The sequence below is a fragment of the Corella eumyota genome, chromosome 3, assembly GCF_963082875.1.
Source record: "Corella eumyota chromosome 3, kaCorEumy4.1, whole genome shotgun sequence".
Classification (NCBI taxonomy): domain Eukaryota; kingdom Metazoa; phylum Chordata; class Ascidiacea; order Phlebobranchia; family Corellidae; genus Corella; species Corella eumyota.
Window position 1 is genome coordinate 5,318,410 of NC_137492.1, and position 21,477 is coordinate 5,339,886.

Below are 21,477 nucleotides of genomic sequence, written 5' to 3' on the forward strand. Positions count from 1 at the left end.
TTTCGAAGCTTTGATTTAATTTGTTTACATATCCCCCAAAAAATTTTAATGTATATTTGCAGTTAGTGTAGTGTAATGCTTTCAGTAAATTCCTTGGTATACATTTTTAGCATAAACGATGACTTTTCTAAAGCCTTTGATTATCATAGTTTGATAAGCTTTATAACTAACAATAGCACAGACAAAGCACTTAAATTTAAAAATGGGGTTAAAACTTTTTTATTTAGATTTTTTAAAAAGTATCAAAAATACTACATTATACTCCAAGTTAAAAAAAAGACAATAATAACCTTTAAACCTAACAGATTGTTTCCTTTTCTGGAAGAATTTCTTCCTTTGCATTGGTTTTATCCAAATTAACTTTTTTAGAAGACATTAAAGTTTGATTTTCGCTGCTACTTTTAATGTCACTTTCAAGAATAGCTTTGTTTTTCTTTTCATTTTTGACAGCCAAATGATAGTACAAACAAGCACAAATAATTACTATCATTTTTGCACAAACCAGTATTCCAAAAAAATTTCTACGGTATGAAGCATTGTCGTAAACCTAACATAAGTTTCAAAACTAGTTTACAAATTGGCAAAATAAAACTATAAGTTCTTTTTATATTTTTATATTTGCTATTGTCTAATTTCAAAACTACAGTAATATATTAAAAAAATAGCAATAATGTTAACTGTATAAAAACAAACCAAAACTACTTTTAAGTTTAAAGAATTTAATTTGTCATCCAAAACCTGTTATTCAAATCCCTAAGCTTAACCAAAACCTAATAAACTACTACTTACACTGCAAAAGGATCTACCAGTGCATGGTTTTTGCGTCCAATAAAGACAGGTTTTATCGATGGCTAAACCAAATATTATCGGCCCAGGTATAAAACCAAACAAGCGATACGTAAAATAGGCCATACCAATTCCAAAAGATTTGTCTTGAGGTTCTAGAGTCCTAGAAATATACAAATATATTAAGCAGAAGTAATACATAAAGCAATGTAAAAAAGAAAGCCTGTTACTGTATAAAGCAAAAGTTTTATTAGCATAATATGGAAAAACATTGTATATCTAACTATTTTCCAAAAAAAATTCAGCATCATAAAAAATTAATGCACAGTAAAAATATTTAACAAAAATGGTAAATAATGGTTTCAGTTTTGTTAAATAACTGGACATTGTATTTCAAGCATTGTTTTTTACCTTAATAGCATCATAAACATTGGGGTTGCATTTAGGCCACCAGAAAAGCTAGAAAGACAACTTAAAATCAAAACAGCCCATACCAAGTCCTCGCACTTGCTAACAACACATCTGCCAACTCTTACTGTTTGTGTTATGTTTAAATTATCAGACAGTTGAACACACGAGCATCCAGTAAATTTCTATAAGTAAAAAAAATTGAATAACCATAACAGAAATGATATCATAACTTAAAAAAAAAACAAACTAACAATTTAAATTCATATAATAAGCTAGTTTAGGTAAGCTAAAATTAATGTAAAACATTAAAAAACAAGTTAAAGTTAAAACTTACAATAATTGTTCCATTTTTATTTAAAATTGAGCCATTACAACCAGCATGACAAGGAGAAATATAAGTTACACCGTACTGATCACATACAGGAGTATATATGTTTTCTTTGCAATTACAATTAGCATTGCAAATATTTGTAACATTTGGGGTTATTAAAGCAGTATTCTTATAACTAAAAAAATGTTAACAAAATTATTATATATAAAATAAAATATCTAAAATAAACTAAATCATAGGTAAAACTATTTTCAGCATTAAGAATTTTCTATTTGTTTCACATTAAAATAATTAAACAATTCACCAAAAAAAAATTAAAATAATAACTTGCCTATTTTGATAAGGCACTGTAAGGCCTGCAGTATCAATCGTGTCACATCCAATGAAAAAGAGCGGCAAGCTAAATGAGAACACTGCTACAGCAGAAGCAATTGACAATTTAGTCATGTTGATAATACTCAACTTCCATGTTTTAATAATGAAACTTCCGGTTAAAGTACCCACCATTAGTAAAGGAAGATTGATCGTTCCTAATAGAAAATTACACGTCGGTTATAGAACAATTTTACATAAGAATTGTGCATACCACTTTTTATTTAAACTATTTACATAAACAAACCAATTAAAAGACTGCTTGCGGAAGCGGATTTTCCAAATTCAACCTGATAATACTTGACAGCGAATGTAACCCAGCCACTAATTTGAAAGGCCTGGGCAGTCCATTTTACAACAACCAAAATGTATAGTTTATTGGTTAACAACCTTTTAAAAGCAGAACCGATTCCACTGTAAAAATCAATATGTAAGTTAAGAGTTATAAAATTAACCATTTTATTATATTAAAAATAAGTTTTCCAAAAAATTAATATAAACAAAAGTTGTTACCATTTTTTAAATGCATCAATTAAAAAATATTTCTTAAAAAATAAAAAAACTATTCATAACCATGTAAATTTTAAATATTTTTTTTTTTGCAACATTAAGTATAAGGTTTATCAAATTATATTTATATTTGTATTTAATTAGTACTTAATTTTTAAAAAAATACCCCATGTCTGTTTTTGGTCCTCTAGCCAAATAATTTTGTCTTGTCATTTGACCTTTAGATTTTTTATCTGCTAATTCTTTTTCTTCCTAAAAAGTTAAAAAAATTGTTTTTTTTTGCAATTCTAATACAGTTATTTTTAGCATGTTTTGTCATTTTGGTATAAGAATAATATAATTAATAACAACAATAGATTTAACCTGATTATTTCAATAGTAAAGGCATCAATTTCCTAACAAAAAAATTAAATATTAGCTTAAACACCTCTGTCATTTTCTCCTTTTCCATTGTTCTAGGAAAAAACCAAAATGGTATGCTAGCAATAAGAATACCAAAAGCTGTGACCAACAAACCCATCCACCATGCTCCAACCCAATTAGGATTAGATGGTTTAATTGTTATTGTTGCTGAAAACATGAATTTAAAGGTGTTTAAACATTAATATATATATATATTTATATATATATATATATATCTAAAACTGTAGCAGGTGATACAGTCAAGGTAAAAACAAGTCAATGTTAAAGTGTTAAAATCATTATGTAAAAAGGCACAACCACGTATAAAAAGTTCTTTGATGCATCTTATCTATTTAGACTTGTTTTAAAGTCATGCCAGTTTTATAAAACATGATTATTTAATCATTTGTTTAAAATAAAAATTTTAGTTTGGACAATGGTAAACAAAATATTTTCCAAACACATATTTGAAAACACTGACATAATTTTTGTTAAGTTTTTTATACAAGTTCCACTTTATTTTGAAATTTAATAATTAAAAAATTTAACTTACAGATATCAACCCAACCAATATCCACCCAAATTCTTAATATCACGGAACCCAACACATATCCAATTGCTGGACCAATCAAACCAATTGTCAACACAATGCCTAAAAATAAACATAAATCTATAATATTTTTTTAAAGAATTTTAAATTTAACTACATTTGTTAATAATTAAATTAAATGATATATAACCCAAATTTAAAATACTTTATTTTATGAAATTCTGAATGTGTTAGTTAGAATTAGATTTTTATAAGCAGTCCTTTAACAGAAAATTTAAAAAAAGTAGAACTGTAGTTAATTTTACCTATGTAAAATGCAGCATTGTGCTCAGTGGCATGATCATCTATAAAAGAAAAGCCAAGTGGTTGAAGTGAACACCCTCCTATACCACATATAAATATCCCAAACATTATCAAAAAGTACAAATTTGATGAACTTTGCACTTCACCAACTTTTTCGCATTTGCTAATGTTGCTAGAAGTGCTATAATCTGGGAATCTATTAAAATGGGAATAAGATTTAAGACAAACTTACCATAAATTATTGTTTTGATTTAAAACTAAAATTAAATACACTATATTAAATTAAATATTGCTTACACATCACAGGTTATTTTTTGTTGACCATCCTCCACTGAAACATTTTTTGAGATATCTTCAAAAGAATATCGTTCTCCAATAAAATGAGGCAGGGCAGACAAACTATAACCAAACACAAGTAGTAGAGAACTTATTGCTATAACCCGAGGTCTAAAGACAAAACACATTTCAAATGAATGAAAGGTTATTTTTTAGTTATTATATAATACAAACTAGCTGAGAACTAATAAACACACAAATTGTTTAAAAAAATCAGTTTAATATTTGCTTGTGGGATGAAAAAAATGCAAATCAATACACACAATTAAAGTGTATATTGTAAAGCATTTCACATAAGTGTGTACATTATTTTTTTCCCTGTGACAATCATATAACAATTGCAGTTTATTTACTTGTAAACCAAGAAAAAAATGCTAAATGTAAAGCCAAAACTATAAGATTTAAAAGTGAAATCAAAGTTGAATTTAAAACAAAAAAATATACCTATCAAATCTACTTCCATAATAACTGACAAATACCATTACTGACAAGTTTCCAAATTGATAACTAGATGAAATCAAGGCAAGAATCGTACTAGATAATTCAAATCTTCGTTCTAAAGTTGTAAGAACACTTCGTAACAAAGTACCTCCAAGCACCTTCACAGAAAAAAATATATAATCTTAAACAATGCATGAAGAAAACTACAAAATTTTTTTTAATAATGCAATAAACTTAATATTGGTGTATTGCCTTTGTTTATTTATAGCTATATTGAAATAATTTATTTTCTAGAAATTAAATTAAAAATTAACAGGGCTACTCGAAAAGGTAGAAAATAATTTATCATTTACATAATAAAGATAAACATTCACCAAGTTCAATTATATAATATTGTTTACCAAACTTAGCAGTGAAGTTCATTCAACTCTAAGTGTGGTAAACATGAAAAATGCCACTTTAGGTGTTCTGCAATCTTTACAAAGCAGTAACATGTAAAATAATGTTTAAACATGCTAAAACCTGTTACCTAATCTAAAACAAATGTTTACTAAAATGTTTTTTGTTCTTGAATTACATCTGTAAAACCAGATATAAAAATAAAACGAAACAATCTACTTTTTCTTTGTTTTTAGTAATGAAGTGAACTAATGACATTTGTAAAATTGAATGAGTAATTTTTTTACATGCAAACAAGACTAAAATTTATTTGATAAATAAAATATTGTTCGAAATTGTTTGATTAATTTAAATAAAGAAATCTAAGTTAATAAATGTTATGTCAGTGCTATTTCACAACATACAATATTATGTAGTATTTGAAAAGTATTACCACCCTTTTGCTGTGGCACTTTATCCAATGTAATATGGCACTTCACCTTCAATCAAATGTCTTAAAACATATGTTAAACCTCAATTTATGAAGCTACTGTTTGACGATCGTAAATTAAGCTTAAAATTATTTAAACTACTTTTTAATATGATTTTTAATGTAATGACAAACATCACCTAAAATTTACGACCAATAAAATATATCACGTTGTATTTTCAAGTTTGAATATTGCATATTTGTGATTTTTTTTGTTTTTTTTTAATTTAAAAAATATTTAGGTATGTTATGTTATCAAATAGAAGGTTTATTATGATAAAAAATTTACATTAAAATTTTAAATTTTTAAAAAACAAAAATTAAATAATAAATAGAAAAAACAAAAATGTATTTTTTATTAAATTTTTAAAAGTATGATATTGATAAAAAGCACAACTAAAAATATAAAAACATGCTAATTAACTAAAGTAAGTTAATTATTTTAATACTGCAAGTTTACCAACCACAAATATTTGTATTCCTGCAACTATTGAACTTAAAAATTAAATTACTGGTATATATTTTAAATAAATTAAAGTATACCTCTGCGAAAAATAACACTCCCATAAAAGCAGCAAATCCACGAGCATTTATGCAAGTTCTGGACCCCATTTCTTACATTTATTTCTAAAACCTTTAAAATATTCTATATGTAAAGTATTTGTTGAACTAGTAAGTTAAAATTTGAATATTTTGATTAAACTTTTAATTTTAAAAGTGTTCTGTAGCTTGGTTGTTAAACAATTACTATATATGCAGCAGAGTCTAACTTTATATACCTGGTTTATTGATGATTAACTTATCTCAAAGAAGATGTAATCGAAGTTTGATTAAAAAATTTGACTCAGCTAAAAAATTTTCTCTTTAGCTAAGACAGTAAACATATCGTTGGTAAACTCTATTAAAAAATTAAAACGTAAATTAACAGTTTATAGTAAACACTATCAAACATGTAAACAATATGTTTTGCACATCCTAATTAAGACCAAATAAATCTAACTATTTCAGCTTTCTACTTTAACAAAAACTTTCGTAACTTTATGATCTATCTAATTAAAAAATATTCTGCATTAAATAGCCAGTAATTAAGACCGTGATTTACAGTTTCTTTGCAGCTATTTCTTAATTAGTATTTATACAATGTTGTTAAAACATTAAAGTTACCCTTTAAATATTTGTTTAGTAAGTATTTCAAATATTTATCTTTGGGGTTCATAGATAACCAGGTTAATTAAAAAAGTCAGACTAATTAATATTTTTTGTTATATAACATATAAATATAAGTGAGATAAAAATATGTGTGTTTAAAGAAAATAGGCATGTTGTAGAGGCTCTGAATAGATCAAATATTTAAAAGTATGCAACTTTGACTTTTCATAATTAAAGATGTAGCAAATAATACATAAAATAAAAATACCATTACTGACATGTTTCCAAATTGATAACTGGTTGATATAAAGGCAAGAATTGTGCTGGATAATTCAAATCTTCCGTCTATTGTTGTAAGGACACTGTGTAACAAGAACCTCCAAGCACCTTTTTTTTGTAAAAATATAAAAGTTTATACAATGCATAAAAAACTACAATATAGTTTTTTTTTAATACTGCAATAAATTTATTATTTGTATATTGCCTTTTATTATTTGAAAATGTAAAAAAGCAATTTTGTTTTGAGAAAAATAACTAAAAAACAAGATAAAACTAAATTATATTTTGAAATAAATATGCACCAAGTGCTGTTATAAAATAATGTTTACTTCACTTAGAGTTGAATGAACTTTAACTTTAAATGCGGTAAACATTATTATATAATAGTTGTAAATTTAACATTAAAAATGCCACTTCAGCTTTTCTGTTACCTCCAGGTAGAAATAGCATGTAAAATACCGTTTAAATATGGCAAAATCTGTTACCTAATCTAGAACAAGTGTATGTTAAAATGTTTTGGGTTGCAAAATTTAATTTACATGTGTAAAACCAATATAAAAATAAGTGTGAACGACATTACTTTTGATAAAAAAGTAAACTAATGACACTTGTAAATTAGAGTTTAAAATTTTTTTACCTTTAAACAAGACTGTAGTTGTATTTTAAACCACTGACTAACATAGAGTAAATTTTAATTTACAAGGCTTCTGCTTGATAGTTGTAAATTATATTAAATGAATTATTTTTATAGAAGATTTAAGTGTAGTTAAATAAATTTGGTTAGTATATACTATTAATTATTATTGTCTTTAATAATAAAAAGGCTATATTCAAGGTTTAAAACGTTTTGCTTTATAAGATATTTTACAAAAAAATATTACAAAATAACTTAGGTAAAAAAAAAATTACAATTTTTTTTTATTTAAAAAAAGATACAGTTGTTAAGCTATTTTAAAAATAAAATATGAATACCATAAAAATTAAGAAAAGTTTGTTTATTGGTTTACTACTGCAAGTAAACCAAAAAAGTATTTTTTACAAAGTAAATAACTTTTAACATAACAAAATTTTGTTGTTATAAATAATAACTATTCAACATTCTTACCTCTGTAAAATATATCAAAAGCAGCAAATCCTTGAGCATTTATGCAAGTTCTGGACCCCATTTCTTACATTTATTTCTTGTATCTGTAAATTATTCCAAAAATGGAATTCAAGTTTGATTAAAAAAAATTTGAACCAGCTGATACAATTTCTAGCACAGTAAACACTTTGTTGCCAAGCTTACGTAAAAAAATTCTAAACAATGCATAAAATTACATCTTTATAGTAAACCCTGTTAGAAAAAGAAACATGTTTTGCAAATTTTCATCAAGAAAGACCTAATTAAACTAACAACTTCAACTTTTTTATAACAAATAATTTTCTAAATTTTATAGTGCAACTTTTTAAATATCTTTTGTAATATAAACTCAGTAATTACACTTTTTTTGCAATATGTGTTAACAAGAAAATATTTCCGTGGTGGCAGTCCTTGGTGGATCAAAGATTTTTTTAAAAAAATATCTTAAATAAGCTGAACTTTACATATTTTAAGAGGTAAAAAGGAACATTAGTAAAAAAAATGTGAACCAACTTTTTATTGTTGAATTAGACATATTTTGCTTTTAACATCAGTATATATTTTATAGAACCACATACATGCCTAAATATAGAAAACATAAATATCAATCTTACAACAAAAACAAAAATACAGTAAACTTGACAGACTAGGAACTTTTAAAACAGATATCTTTCATGCAATAAATAAATGTACAAAACAATTTGAATACAGTTCTATCATACAGATTTATACAGTGCATTTTTAATAATATATAAAACAGGTACTGTAAAACTTATATTAATAACACTATTTAACTAAGTGTTATAAAAAATAGTCATTCCTTAAATTAAACTATTTTGATGATAACCATAAAAGCTCAAACAACAAAATTATATAACATTTTTCTGCTTACTGTTTTTATATAATTACATTTAGCAATTGAACACTAAAGGTGAATTTCGTTTTTATACTTAACAAACAAACAAAAAATATTTTTTTCCAAATTTATTTAGATTTTCCCTGAGCTGCAACAGCGGCCATAGCTTTTTCTACAGTTTCCTTGTCACCCAAAAACTGCATTGAAACTATTGGTTTCATGTTTTCATCTAATTCATAGAAAAATGGGATTCCAGTTGGTAGGTTTAGACCCATAATAGCATCATCAGACATGTCTTAAAATGAAAATGTAATATTTAAATGATTTTAAATAAACGCTTGGCCTAGATGAAGCTTATTGTGTTATATATAGTTATACAAGTTTAGGATCTTTGATATAGATAGAATGTATTTCAGGGGAAAATTCAACAAAACAGTTCTAATTTCCTTCAGGGGAAAATTTAACAAAACAATTCTAATTTACACTACTATTAGTTTTTTTATTATTTAAATAAACAATTCTTACTTTGGGCGACATTTTTTTTGTTCGCCCTTTATTTACAAACAACTTACTGTCCAAATACTTCACAATTCCTCTCAAACTATTGCCATGAGCTGCTATAATAACACTTTTCCCTTCCTTGATTGCCGGAACTATCTCATTATCCCAGTATGGCAAAGCTCTTTTAATTGTCAATTCCAAGCTCTCACATTTGGGCATATCTTCTGGGCTTACATCCTTATACCTTTCATCTCCGTTGATGTCCTTATAATGCTTGTGGTCCTGATCCATAACTGGAGGGGGGACGTTAAAGCTACGCCTCCAAATATGAACCTAATTTTTTATAATTTTTAAAAAAAATTTCCAAGAGTTAGGGAAAAAAGGTTAGAAAATCAGTTAATTGTAGATATAGCAGTTGGCAATGTGCTAAAATGTCCACACTGAGTTTTTATACATTAAACTTTAAAAAGGGTTAAACTTTTTGATTTTTATTAAACCTGTTCATCTCCATATTTCTTTGCAGTTTCAGCTTTATTTAAACCAGTTAGGCCCCCATAATGCCTTTCATTCAATCTCCATGACTTCTTGATTGGAATATCTTTTAGGTTTAATGCTTCGAGAATTGCATCCAAGGTCACATTGGCACGCTCCAAAACTGAAGTATATGCAACATCAAATTTGTATCCGCCTTCTTTAAGTGCGACGCCTGCAGCCCTTGCTTCTTCAATACCTAAACAAAACAAAAAAAGTTTTTGGGTTTATTTTTGACTTGCAAGAAAATATCTTTATATTTTTTTTAATTATATCATAATAATTAAAGATCTAATCCTAAAGCAGAGAACACATAATAAAATAGGGATTGTAGGTATACAATTTTACAGAAATTTGTATTAAGCTTTAAAATTAACGAACCTTTTGGACTTAATTTTGCATCATACCAACCACAAAACTTATTTGCTTTATTCCATTCACTTTCACCATGCCTCACCATTACTACTTTATATGTTGTCATTTTGTTTACACTTTTTTAGGTGTTTAACAACAAACTATCTAGCTTAAAAACAATTTTCAATAGTTAATGTATTTATGTTATTCATTTTGCAAATTTTTTTTTAATAACAGACAATCTATATTTAATATAGATGAAGTATTTTGCCTTAACCTAACAAACAACTGCAACAATGAATAAATTTATTAGGTTGATATTTATTTTTAACTAGATTACCCTGTTAACACGTTATTTAACACTTTATTAATATTTTTTCGCGGTGTTTGTTGGTCTGTACGTGACCTCTAACAGCAACACAAGTATGTACAATCCCCTTAGAAAATACTTAATGGCAGATTTCTATGAATATCGATTTCGACATTTAAATACTTATTAAATGAAATAAAGTACAATAAATCATAAAAACTTGAAATATTAATTAAATAAATTGCTATTAAACATTTGTTTTAGATAACACAGTAAATTACAAATTTAAAAGGCGTTAACAATTTAAGGATAAACAAAAATGTCTCTGATTTGGTGGCACTGTGGCATAAATATGTGCCACTCTATGTAATTCGTTTGTTTACATTTTCTTACGCTATAGTAGTGAGTTTTGAATTGCCAAACAATGAAATGGACCCAAAAAAGAATCCCAGGTTAGCCAGAATAGTAACGATACCCCAAAGCGTATTTAAAGAAGAAGATTTAATACTAAAGATACGAAATCTTAACCCTCACATAGTGTGTGCTTTATGTGCTGGGTATTTTATAGACGCTACGACAATATCAGAATGTTCGCATACTTGTAAGTGGAAAATAGCAAATAAATACAATTTTGCTTTTTTTTGTTAGTATTGTTAATTGTAATATTGTGTTACTAAATAAATGCCTTATTTTTAGTTTGCAAAAGCTGTATTGTAAAACACCTTCAAACAAAAAAGTCGTGCCCTGAATGCAGCCAGAAAATTCACGAAACACAACCTTTGTTGAATTTAAGAAGCGATCGGGTGATGCAAGATGTTGTTTATAAACTCGTGCCAAATCTTTTTCAAAGTAAGCTATGAAAAGAATATTTTTTTACTGGTTTAGTTGTTTATTAATTATAATTGAAAAGCCATTTTTAAACAATGAAATATTCTGTGCTAAAATATAAATAAATGTTCTTTTTTAATTTTGATTTATTTTAGCTGAGCAACAAAGAGAAGCAGAGTTTTATCGAACTCGAGGGCTTGACTTTTCTTTGAGTGGGAGTCACTTACTCAATATTGGCACTCCACTTAAGTACACTAAACAGAAGATTTTAAGAGAGGTTGTGGATCAGGACATTCCTGATGTGGATGTAAAGAAAATCCCAAATCTACATCAAGCTCATAAGTATGTTGTATTTTTTTTCTTAAAATCGAAAGAAAAAATAAAAAAAATTTACATACAATTACATATCTAAAGTTTTATTAAAATTTATACTTTTTTGATTGTTAACCGAGGTATTCAAGTTAGCTTTAACATCAAATAAAGTCAATTTATTGTAAAAATATTTTGTTTTAATATTTAGCCTTGGATTTGATGAAAAAGTTTGTATTTGTTTGGAACTTCAACAAAATAATTTACATCAAATTTGCGAAGATGGATTAATTCAATTGCACGAACTTAAATTTAAGGTAAATTACATTTCTTGTTTTTATAGAATGCATCATCATAACAAAATTGATATTAAAACTGATTTACCAAAAGAATTACAAAATTAAAATAACAACAAACAATATAAATAAAAATACTTAAAAAAAAATTACTTTGGATTAGTCAAAACTGCATATATGTTTAAAAACTAATATTGGCAAAAAAAAGTTAAGTAAATAAAATATGCCACCAATTTATCATTTTAATATATATTTTTAGCCGCTTAATCAAAAATATGTGCGCTGCGCTTCCAGAGCGACTATGTGGCATTTTCAACAACTTTTACTTAACCAACTTTACCCTAACGACAGTGTTACTCAATTTGAGTTAAAACTACAATGCTGTGGGCACCATTTACATCAAGCGAGTACAATTAAACAAGTAGTGTTGTTGCATTGGTATGCTAACAATTCTTTTGACACTGACACCTTACCTGTTATTGAATACGATTTTGTAAGAAAAAATGAAAATTAAAAATCAAAGATTGTAACTTTTTTGTTTTTATGCATTATGTGAAAATAACTGAAGAAGAATTTGCAGTATTACAAATCATATGGTTTATTAATGCTAATGCATATTAACCAACACTAAAAAGTGTTATCAAATAATTCGACCTTGTTGTTGTATTATGTATTAATAAATATGACCTAAAAATGTTTCTTTTCCATGTACCAAAGCAATAAAAATATTAATTTCTATAATAATGGGCGTTGAATGTTGTTGCAATTATCTTATGCTTTTCTTTTGAAGCCAAAAAATAAACTTTAGTTTTTTATCAAGTTTTGCAGCATGTTTTTTTCGTTTCAGATTTAGTTTCTAGGTCTAAGGCAGAAGTTTCTAGAACAATAAAAGGCAGTACAAAAGTTAAAACGGTAAAGTTAAACTTAGGCCTAAGATCGCCTCATGAAATGCCATTTTACCTGATGGTGCTTCTGATAAAAACATTGAATTATTTGGGTCAGACGCAAAATCGTCCACGATTAATTGAAATAGCTCTTTAATATTTTCACCCGTTTTGCTAGAGGTTTCTATTGCTGTTGCACCTATGCCTATACAGAAATATAAATTGTAATTTAAAACTAAAGAACATAATGACCAGAATTTGTATATTTTTAATTGACTTTTCTTACCGTCTGCAAATTGAACTGCTTCTAAATATTCCACTTCCCGAGTTTGTCGATTTTGCTTAGCTAAATCTAACTTTGTTCCTGTTAAATATATCCGACATTTATCTTCGTTTTCATATAGCTCCGTGATCCAAAACTTGGCACGTTCAAAGCTTAACTTTTCAGTTGTATCTGGTGGAATTAGTGTTGTTATAATCAGTAGGCTACCGTATAAGTGCATTAAAACAAATACAACCTAAAAGTGCGTACCGTAAGCCACTACTGCCGCCTTTGCGCCCCTATAATAGATTTTACCCATGGCTTCATATCGTTCGGAACCGGCAGTGTCCCACAGACCCAAAACGACGCGTTTGTTTTCAAGTGACGTCATCTGCTTTGCACCAAACGCAGCGCCGATTGTCTGTATAATATTATTTGTGGTTAGCCTAGGCGTTTTAATGTATTTCTTTTTTTTAGCCTAGGCGTTTTAATGTATTTTCTTTATTTCTAGTTGCATTTTGACGTGTTGCACGAGTTAATTAAAATCAGGATTTATTTAATTATGTATTGTTTTATAAAATGACGTTTGTTATTACAGTTGCGTTTTAAGAGGGTTAGTTGAATGTATTGCCTAGACCCTTCGTGAGCTTGCAATATATACAATATGTTTCAGCCCTGTACATTTTTAAAAATATGACAAGTTGCAAACGACAAACCACTAATTAATATGTTAAACGTATACTTAGCCTACGCTTTGGTATGGTCGTTCGCTATTAAAAGAACCATGCAAAAATCTTTCCAACAAGCTCGTTTTCCCGCCGTGCTCTTTTCCGAGTAAGACAATCTTGCAATGAATTCTTTCATTACTCTCTCCCCTGGAGCGTTCTCCCATTGTTGCTTATTAAAGCAACTTGCCTGTTATCTTAAAATGCTCTTACTGATTTCTAGAAGCCAAAACAAACTATTTTGCAAAAAAAATTTACACTAAGTTTCGCTATACCTTGTCGATATTAGGGTATTAGTAGTAGTTAAAACGACAATCTCTGTTTAAAGCATTGTTTATACGCCGAAAACACTCATATTTCCGGATGACTAATACTACATTACGTCAACAAATATGCGGATTACTTAAAACTTCATAACTTATGTTCTTTCTATATTGAATATTGCTTTAATTAAAATTAAGGCTTACATAATGTTTTTGATTTTGTGTTTCTTTTTTAATCTCATAATGGGTTCATGCATAAATATTTTATTCAATAATTAAACAACAATAATATAACATTTACTTAACAAAAATGCAGCACAAAATTACTCTTTATTAGACTTCTTTCTAAATCTCGAAAATAAATTAATTATAGAATCAAGTCGACTAAACTTATAAACACTTCGAGCTGCTGATTTTCCTTGATCTAGAATTTCGTTCGGTTTCTCTTTAATAGAAGTTACTAGAATATCGAAATTTGAGGGCCCATGCCAAATTCCTACTCCCTTTTTAATAGCAATACGTTCGTTTTTGTGAAGTTTTTCGCTAAGTTTGGTTGAAGATTTTTTAACTCTGCTAGGTAAGGGCTGTGCTTGAGCAAATCCGATTTTTAACAACTCGAAATTAAAGTAATGCCGGCGTATGCTCCATTTCTAAAATCCAATGTGCATTGTAAATAAATAATAAAAAAATGTAATTACAAAATCCAGAAAATAATAGTAAAATGAAATGATCTCTAGGTCTTAAAAAAAGGGAAATTTAAAAATATTAAACAAAAACTTCTAGATTTATAAAAAAAAAGTTAAATATTTACCTGTGGCCTTGTCCACACAAGACAATGTAACACATTCTCGCTTTCCATATCAGATCTTCTTTTAGTTTCAGCGGAAACAATATCTGACCTTCCCCCTTTATTATGACTTGACCCCAAGGGTTTCATGACCCCCAATTTTACAAATTCGTGTTCCGCAAGCTGATGGGAACCACGCGACAAAATTTGAAATTTTATGTTGTGGTTTTGAAAATCTTTTAGATAAGAATGAACGCTTGATTGGTAATCTTCAGGTACTTTGATACCAACAAGTCTTATAAGAAGCCCATTTTCATCTTTATTTAATGAAAGTAGATTTTAAATAAAAATTTAATAAAAACCTCTTTAAAATTAACAAAAAAAAGTTAATTTTTGGGTAGGTCAAAAAAAATTATCAGAAATCAAGCAAAAAACTAAAATTTTTTGCTTTTATAAAATTTAATTGAAAAAACTTTTAAAATTAAAAAATACAAGTAGATTTTTATGAAAAAATGAAAACTGTACCATTTATTTTTATAAAAATTATGTTTTGACAATAATTAATACTAAAAGGAGTTTATACTTGCTTTTCTCCAAGGTAGTGGAACTTTAATTTTTGGAATATGTTCAACATATAAAGTTAAATCTTTGGCAACTTTTGTAAGTTTTCCATTCATAACAAAATTAGCCGATATTAATCTTTGAGGAATGTTTTTTACTGCACGGAATTTGTGAAACTAAATTCAATTTACATATTGTAAGTTTAAACATTAAAATTTTAAACATGTAAAGTTATGCCATTACCTGATTAGTGTTTAAAATCTGAATATTTTCTAGTCAGATAATGTCACAAAATTTAATAATTTTTAATTTTCTTACCCATGCTCTTTGTCTTGCAATAAGTGCCAAGCCAATTCCAGCTAGAATATATGGTACATTCTACAACAAAAACAAAATTAAACACTAAAATTTTAAATAATCTCTAAAGGTAAAACTGTAATTTTTAATAAATTATAGACCCAATTTTATTATGATTATAGTTGGTGTAACAGATTTAGATTATACTTAAACATAAAACTACAGTCAAATATTCATTTTTTACCCTGACAGTTTTAACATTTTCATCCAAAAATCTTGAAGCACTGTTCACACCATGGCCCATTAAAGAACCTTCTGTGTTTTTCATTGTGATGTCATAATTACATTATTGTTAAATTAAAAATAATCATTTTAACCTAAAATTTATCTGAAAATACAACACAATTGCAAAATTGAATTACATAACATATAGTGATAATAGTTCTAAGCTTTTTTTAATTTGGCAATTTAATATGTGAAGTATATAATTAATGATAATATTAAATTAATGCATTTAAACGTTGAAATAGATATTAATACAATTAAAACCAAATAACAAACTACAACTAACATTAATAGAAGTAAAATTTTATAATAATTTAAAGTAAATTAGCATAAAAATAGAATTTAAAACACGTTTTTTATAATTTGTAAAGTGAAAAACTAATCAGAATTAAAGTAATTTGTAAAAACGAAAGTAAATTTACTAATTTTTTAAATTAAACAGCACCATTTAAATAAAAACAAAAAAAAACTTTGAAAATGTCAGGAAACGATTAAATAATAATGGTTTTAACAATAATAAATTCCATAGTTTTTTTTTTGTAATTTAAATAATAAAAATTCAAAAAACTATTATTATTTAAATCTAAAGTTTATTTAATTAATGTTAGATCAGCTTTTTATGCTAGCAACAACTTTTTTAGCCGCATCGCCAAAATCGTCAGCAGACTTTATTGGTAACCCACTTTGTGCTAATATTTCTTTTGCCTCAGTTACGTTTAAACCTATAAATTAAAAAATAAATCTGATAAATAAAATAAGAAAGCATTTAAAAAATATATATGTTATAATTTATTTAATTTTATTTAAATTATATTAATGTAATTATTAAAATTGTTTTTTCCTACCTTCTAGTCTTACAACCAGAGGGACCGTGATATTTAATTCATTTCCAGCTTTAACAATTCCATTTGCTATAGTTTTACAATCAACAATTCCACCAAAAATATTCACTAAAATTGCTTTAACCTATAAAACCAAAAAATGTATTTTCTGTAAACGTGTAGTAGGTAAAATAAATAATGCCTATTTTTTTAATCGATTGATTTTTTTATTACAAAAAAAGAATATTGGGATTAAAAAAAATCAATTTACATTGGGATCAGAGAGGACGATCTTAAAAGCATGGAAGACTTGATGCTCCTTTACACCTCCTCCGAGATCAAGAAAGTTGGCTGGACTTCCTCCATGATGTTGAATGATGTCCATCGTTGCCATGGCAAGTCCAGCTCCATTTACTTATGACCAACATTGATAAAAATAAATTTTTTTTAAAATCTACAATATATATGCATGTTCGTTTAATTAATAGTCCCAAAAAATAAATAAAACTGCTATTTGGGGTGCATAGGTTAATTCTTGAAGAGAAATAAAAGTTTAGATTTGTGACTCTATCACAACAATAAAAATGCCAACCATGGACTGAGCTCAACTAGTGTTAATACAAAAATTTATGTTATTGTACCTAAACAAGCAATGTTTCCATCCATGGATATGTATGTTAGTCCGTTATTAGTAGCATCTACTTCCCTTGGATCGCTTTCCGTTTTGTCATCCATTTCAAATATTTTTTGTTGTCGAAATTCGGCGTTGTCATCAAAATTTACTTTCGCATCAAAACAAACAACTAAAAACATGTTTCATAATCTTAAATCTTCAAAAATAAAATAAATATTTTCTATTTAAAAAAAAAAATTATTGTAAATAAAATCTTACCATCCCCTTGAGGGGTTTCCCCAAATGGGTTAATTTCAACTTGGGTGGCATCAACTTTAATAAACAGTTCATATAGTCTCTTAATTTGTTCGGCTGCTTTTACTTGTTTTTGATCCTTAAAACCCAGGTTTGATGCCATTTCCATGGCTTGATGATCTTGTATGCCATCATTTATATCAACAGCTTGCTGTAATTAAGTAAATGAAAAAAGTTACAAGTTTTTGTGTTAATTAATTTTTTTATAACTTAAAAATCCTAAAACATTAAGCCAAGTAATAAGCCAGTAAACAATTGTTGCTGACGAAAAAACATTTAAAACTTATTAAAAACAATTATCAAAACAAAAACACAAATAGTTTACCATTTGATTAAAAACAAAAATTATGTTGTACCAGAAAAGTTGTGTTTCTAAAAACAGCAACTATTTCGTACCAGAAAGATGGTGTTTTTAAAAACAGCAACCATTTTGTACCAGAAAATTGATGTGGTTAAAAACAATAACCATCTTGTACCAGAAAAATAGTAAGTATGGTTTACTGGTCCAATCTATTACCAGAGCAAAAAGACTATTAATAAAATTTATCAACCTTGAATATAAGATGAGGAGTTTTCTCTGCAACCTCCTCGATGTCCATCCCGCCTTCCGGACTTCCTACAATCACTGGACCATTAAATCCACGATCCATCAAGATAGCGAGGTAAGTTTCACGACTAATGTCTAAAGCTTCAGCTACCATTACCTTAAAAATAAAATTTCAAAAATAAACAAATCATAAAAGTACAATTAAAATATTGTAACAATCTAAAAAAAACTATTAGTTAACTCCAAATTGCATATAGAACTTAACAATTTTTTTTTGACTATGTCATTTTAGCATATTATCGATTATAATTGTCCAAAAATGAAACTGCAATTTGGTTTTTGGCTCAGCAGGACTTTATTCTGATTATAGCGCCTTTACCAAATGCAAAACAACATAAAAGCAGTGGAGATTCACCCCAAGACTTTTTGTAATAAAGGCAAGTGTTCCAACCTACTACACCACTCAGAGATTTAATATTAATAGCATGTAATTAAAGTAAATCACACACCTTTGTGTATACAGTTACATATAACCAAACATAAAAAATTACCTTATTCACTTTCACACCCTCTGGAGGGGTCTGTTTAGTGATCAGATTAAACCCGATCATATCTTTACACAGATCTGATACTTTATTAGGGTCAGTGGTTAGATGGACTCCCCCTTTCAACCCACTAGTCAGTTGTCCCTTACCCCGTCCTCCAGCTAATATCATGGCCTTTATGACTAGTTCCTTAGCATTTGTGTTCACTTCAATAAAAAAAAACTTAAAATATTCAAAAAATAAATTTAAAAATAAAATATATATATACCTAAAAAAATATTATGTTATTATGTAACCCTAAAAATAAGAGTTACAATAATTTTTTTTAAGTAAATTTTAACTTACATAGGTCTTTAGCTGCAGATAACCCTTCTTGTGGAGTATCAACTACATGAAATCTTTGTACATTTACTTTGTAATCCTCCATTAACTTTTTACTTTGGAACTCCTGAAGGTTAAGCCACCTTTGACAAGCTATTACTGGTGAACATAACTAAAAATAAATTAAATTTGAATAGAAAATTTTGAAACACGAAATATATTTTCATGGTTGACATTTTGTGATATTTCTTTTTGTAAAAATACTTCATGCACAAAAGTTTACATTTTTTAATATTTTTTGGAATAGCATTACCTATGCATAGTTATCTGTATTAATATTTAATAAAACTATCAGTAATACTTTAAAATTTAAACAAAATTGTACTTACCTTAGTTTTGTTAAGCTTTGTAAATAAATGGTGATTTTTTGAACAATGTGCCACTATATTTCGAATTCCTGACGCCATTTTAATAATTATTAAAAATTATTAATCTACCAAATTAATGTTATCCTTTTAGGCTATATTTAAACATATAAATACATTAGGCATATATATATAAAACAGACATTTGATATAAAATTCAAAAAAACTCATTTTAACAAATGTGTCAAATTTCATTGATAAACTTGTTGCAAAACAAATGTAGCACAAATTTTATTAAAAAAAAAGCTTTATATAAAGTACAGTTATGACACTGGTGACAGTATGGCTAAAAATGACTTAAAGTTGTGCAAACAATGGTAGTACTAACTAACATAAAAATAATTACGTATTATACTAAGATGAAGCCTATAATTTTTTTTGTGCATGCATATTATATTGCAAAACAGGCTAGTTTACACTTAATAATGTTTCTAGCATGATATGAGAAAACTCAGCTAGATCTTCCTGCTTAATATTAGCCATATTACTCAAAATCTCAACAACCTGATTGCTTTCTTGCTTTGAATGCAAATACACTGCGGATGCTATAATTGTACAACCTAACATAATCATATCTGAACTCAGTTGGAGATATTCTGTAAACGAACCTTTGTCTTCGTTTTTCTTTTGCAACACTTTCCAATAGTTTATATAAACTTGCGGCCTTTGCTGATAAAAGCATAAAAGTAATTCCTGACAAGTTTTATAAATTTCTTTGCTGTTTAATGATGACAAAACTGAAAAAAGACTTTCCAAAATAGCTCCGATACATGGAAAAACTAAAGGAAGTGAATTGACATTAAAATTGAATGACTTTAGAATTCTGATTTCAGACTTTACTAAAATGCTAGTCTTGTACTCATAACCCCTTGAGCGAAGAAACTTAATTATTGTGTCTGATTTTAATTTATGATAATGTGAATCAAATTTTGAAGCAATAGAAATACAAGTAACAGCGCGTAATTCCATTTGCGACTGTACTCGGTTTATAGTGTCTTTCCATGTTAGAGCATTTTCACTTAGGTTCTCAAGGCAGTTAGTGCTTTTTAATAACTTTTTAGAGCAATGTGGCTGAAGATTATGTGTATTCGTAATATCATTCAGCCCCTTTGGCTGAGTTGAATCTAGTAAACTAATGTCATCGTTACAATTAAATTGGTACAACAGTTTGTCAAAATTGATTTGGTATCGATCTTTTTTATCTCTAAACATACTTTTGCTTGGATAGGTTGCTAGGCATATTTCCTGAAGCAGTGTTGTTAAAAACTTATTCAGAATCTCAAATGCAGTAAATCTGATCTCCATACTTAGATTCCACAGCTCGCATAAATTTGAAATGTAATCGATGGATTTTCCCCAATTGAATGACAACAATTGCACACATGTTTGTAAAGTAAAACAGTCGTTTAACCAATCACTGTTGTTACTGAATTGTGACTTAAGTTTCTCGTTCTTTATAGCAATATTATTAAGGTAATCTTCCAACTGTTCTGGTTTTTCAAGCGATGATAAAAATTGTATATTTTCTGCCATTTAAATTAGGTGGTTGTAAAAACCTAAAAATTTATTAGTCATTTTTTATCCCTAATTTAAAATGGTAAAATCTATTTAAAAAAATTATTAAATAAAACATTATATATGCAGAATACATTTACATACAAACTGATAAAGCGTTATGTGGTTTAAGAAGAATTATTGGGTCACTCTAAAAATCAAAAAGGTGCACATAGTAAGCAAAAACACCGTAGCTACTGTTAACAACCGCTTATTACTAATACATCCCATAGTTTAGGCAAGCAAGTTAATAATAAGTTCATTGATATGATTGGTAATAGTCAAAATAGCGGGCAAAGTCTAATAGTCAAAATAGCGGGCAATGGGCACATTAACAATAGCCCATTAGGTCTACCTTGTCATCTATGAATACTAGAGGTTTTTAGAGTTACCAATCAGCCAATTAATAAAAAAAACATAAAGATT

General features: G+C 27.4%; 7 protein-coding genes across 7 annotated transcripts; 1 reads left to right on the forward strand and 6 right to left on the reverse strand.

The window, feature by feature from the left end:
• Positions 1-298: 298 nt before the first annotated feature.
• Positions 299-5,922, reverse strand: LOC145745209 (solute carrier organic anion transporter family member 1C1-like). Its single transcript, XM_082563214.1, has 13 exons — positions 5,854-5,922; positions 4,446-4,600; positions 3,963-4,112; positions 3,668-3,846; positions 3,366-3,464; positions 2,838-2,980; positions 2,577-2,662; positions 2,148-2,314; positions 1,860-2,058; positions 1,570-1,703; positions 1,198-1,321; positions 790-949; positions 299-547 (listed from the first exon to the last, which is right to left on the reverse strand). Exons 1-13 carry the CDS (start codon positions 5,920-5,922, stop codon positions 299-301), a joined length of 1,914 nt encoding a protein of 637 aa, XP_082419340.1.
• A 2,448-nt stretch (positions 5,923-8,370) lies between these two features.
• LOC145744639 (phosphoglycerate mutase 1-like) lies at positions 8,371-10,269 on the reverse strand. The gene is made up of 4 exons (XM_082562538.1): positions 10,131-10,269; positions 9,716-9,948; positions 9,290-9,551; positions 8,371-9,012 (listed from the first exon to the last, which is right to left on the reverse strand). The coding sequence occupies exons 1-4, from the start codon at positions 10,228-10,230 to the stop codon at positions 8,846-8,848; spliced, it is 762 nt and encodes a 253-aa protein (XP_082418664.1). The 5' UTR covers positions 10,231-10,269; the 3' UTR covers positions 8,371-8,845.
• A 538-nt stretch (positions 10,270-10,807) lies between these two features.
• Positions 10,808-12,609, forward strand: LOC145745321 (polycomb group RING finger protein 1-like). Its single transcript, XM_082563359.1, has 5 exons — positions 10,808-11,014; positions 11,110-11,262; positions 11,397-11,583; positions 11,762-11,867; positions 12,106-12,609. The coding sequence occupies exons 1-5, from the start codon at positions 10,843-10,845 to the stop codon at positions 12,358-12,360; spliced, it is 873 nt and encodes a 290-aa protein (XP_082419485.1). The 5' UTR covers positions 10,808-10,842; the 3' UTR covers positions 12,361-12,609.
• A 52-nt stretch (positions 12,610-12,661) lies between these two features.
• Positions 12,662-13,884, reverse strand: LOC145745210 (ras-related protein Rab-24-like). Its single transcript, XM_082563215.1, has 5 exons — positions 13,744-13,884; positions 13,263-13,413; positions 13,017-13,184; positions 12,807-12,935; positions 12,662-12,723 (listed from the first exon to the last, which is right to left on the reverse strand). The coding sequence occupies exons 1-5, from the start codon at positions 13,882-13,884 to the stop codon at positions 12,662-12,664; spliced, it is 651 nt and encodes a 216-aa protein (XP_082419341.1).
• A 344-nt stretch (positions 13,885-14,228) lies between these two features.
• Positions 14,229-16,008, reverse strand: LOC145744802 (protein C3orf33-like). The gene is made up of 5 exons (XM_082562751.1): positions 15,870-16,008; positions 15,647-15,706; positions 15,351-15,504; positions 14,792-15,084; positions 14,229-14,630 (listed from the first exon to the last, which is right to left on the reverse strand). The coding sequence occupies exons 1-5, from the start codon at positions 15,951-15,953 to the stop codon at positions 14,304-14,306; spliced, it is 918 nt and encodes a 305-aa protein (XP_082418877.1). The 5' UTR covers positions 15,954-16,008; the 3' UTR covers positions 14,229-14,303.
• A 138-nt stretch (positions 16,009-16,146) lies between these two features.
• LOC145746459 (succinate--CoA ligase [GDP-forming] subunit beta, mitochondrial-like) lies at positions 16,147-19,648 on the reverse strand. Its single transcript, XM_082564749.1, has 9 exons — positions 19,462-19,648; positions 19,097-19,244; positions 18,758-18,957; positions 18,211-18,363; positions 17,624-17,810; positions 17,373-17,534; positions 17,003-17,145; positions 16,756-16,876; positions 16,147-16,632 (listed from the first exon to the last, which is right to left on the reverse strand). Exons 1-9 carry the CDS (start codon positions 19,537-19,539, stop codon positions 16,520-16,522), a joined length of 1,305 nt encoding a protein of 434 aa, XP_082420875.1. The 5' UTR covers positions 19,540-19,648; the 3' UTR covers positions 16,147-16,519.
• A 55-nt stretch (positions 19,649-19,703) lies between these two features.
• LOC145746460 (cyclin N-terminal domain-containing protein 1-like) lies at positions 19,704-21,317 on the reverse strand. The gene has a single exon (XM_082564750.1). The coding sequence runs from the start codon at positions 21,028-21,030 to the stop codon at positions 19,906-19,908; it is 1,125 nt and encodes a 374-aa protein (XP_082420876.1). The 5' UTR covers positions 21,031-21,317; the 3' UTR covers positions 19,704-19,905.
• Positions 21,318-21,477: the final 160 nt, after the last annotated feature.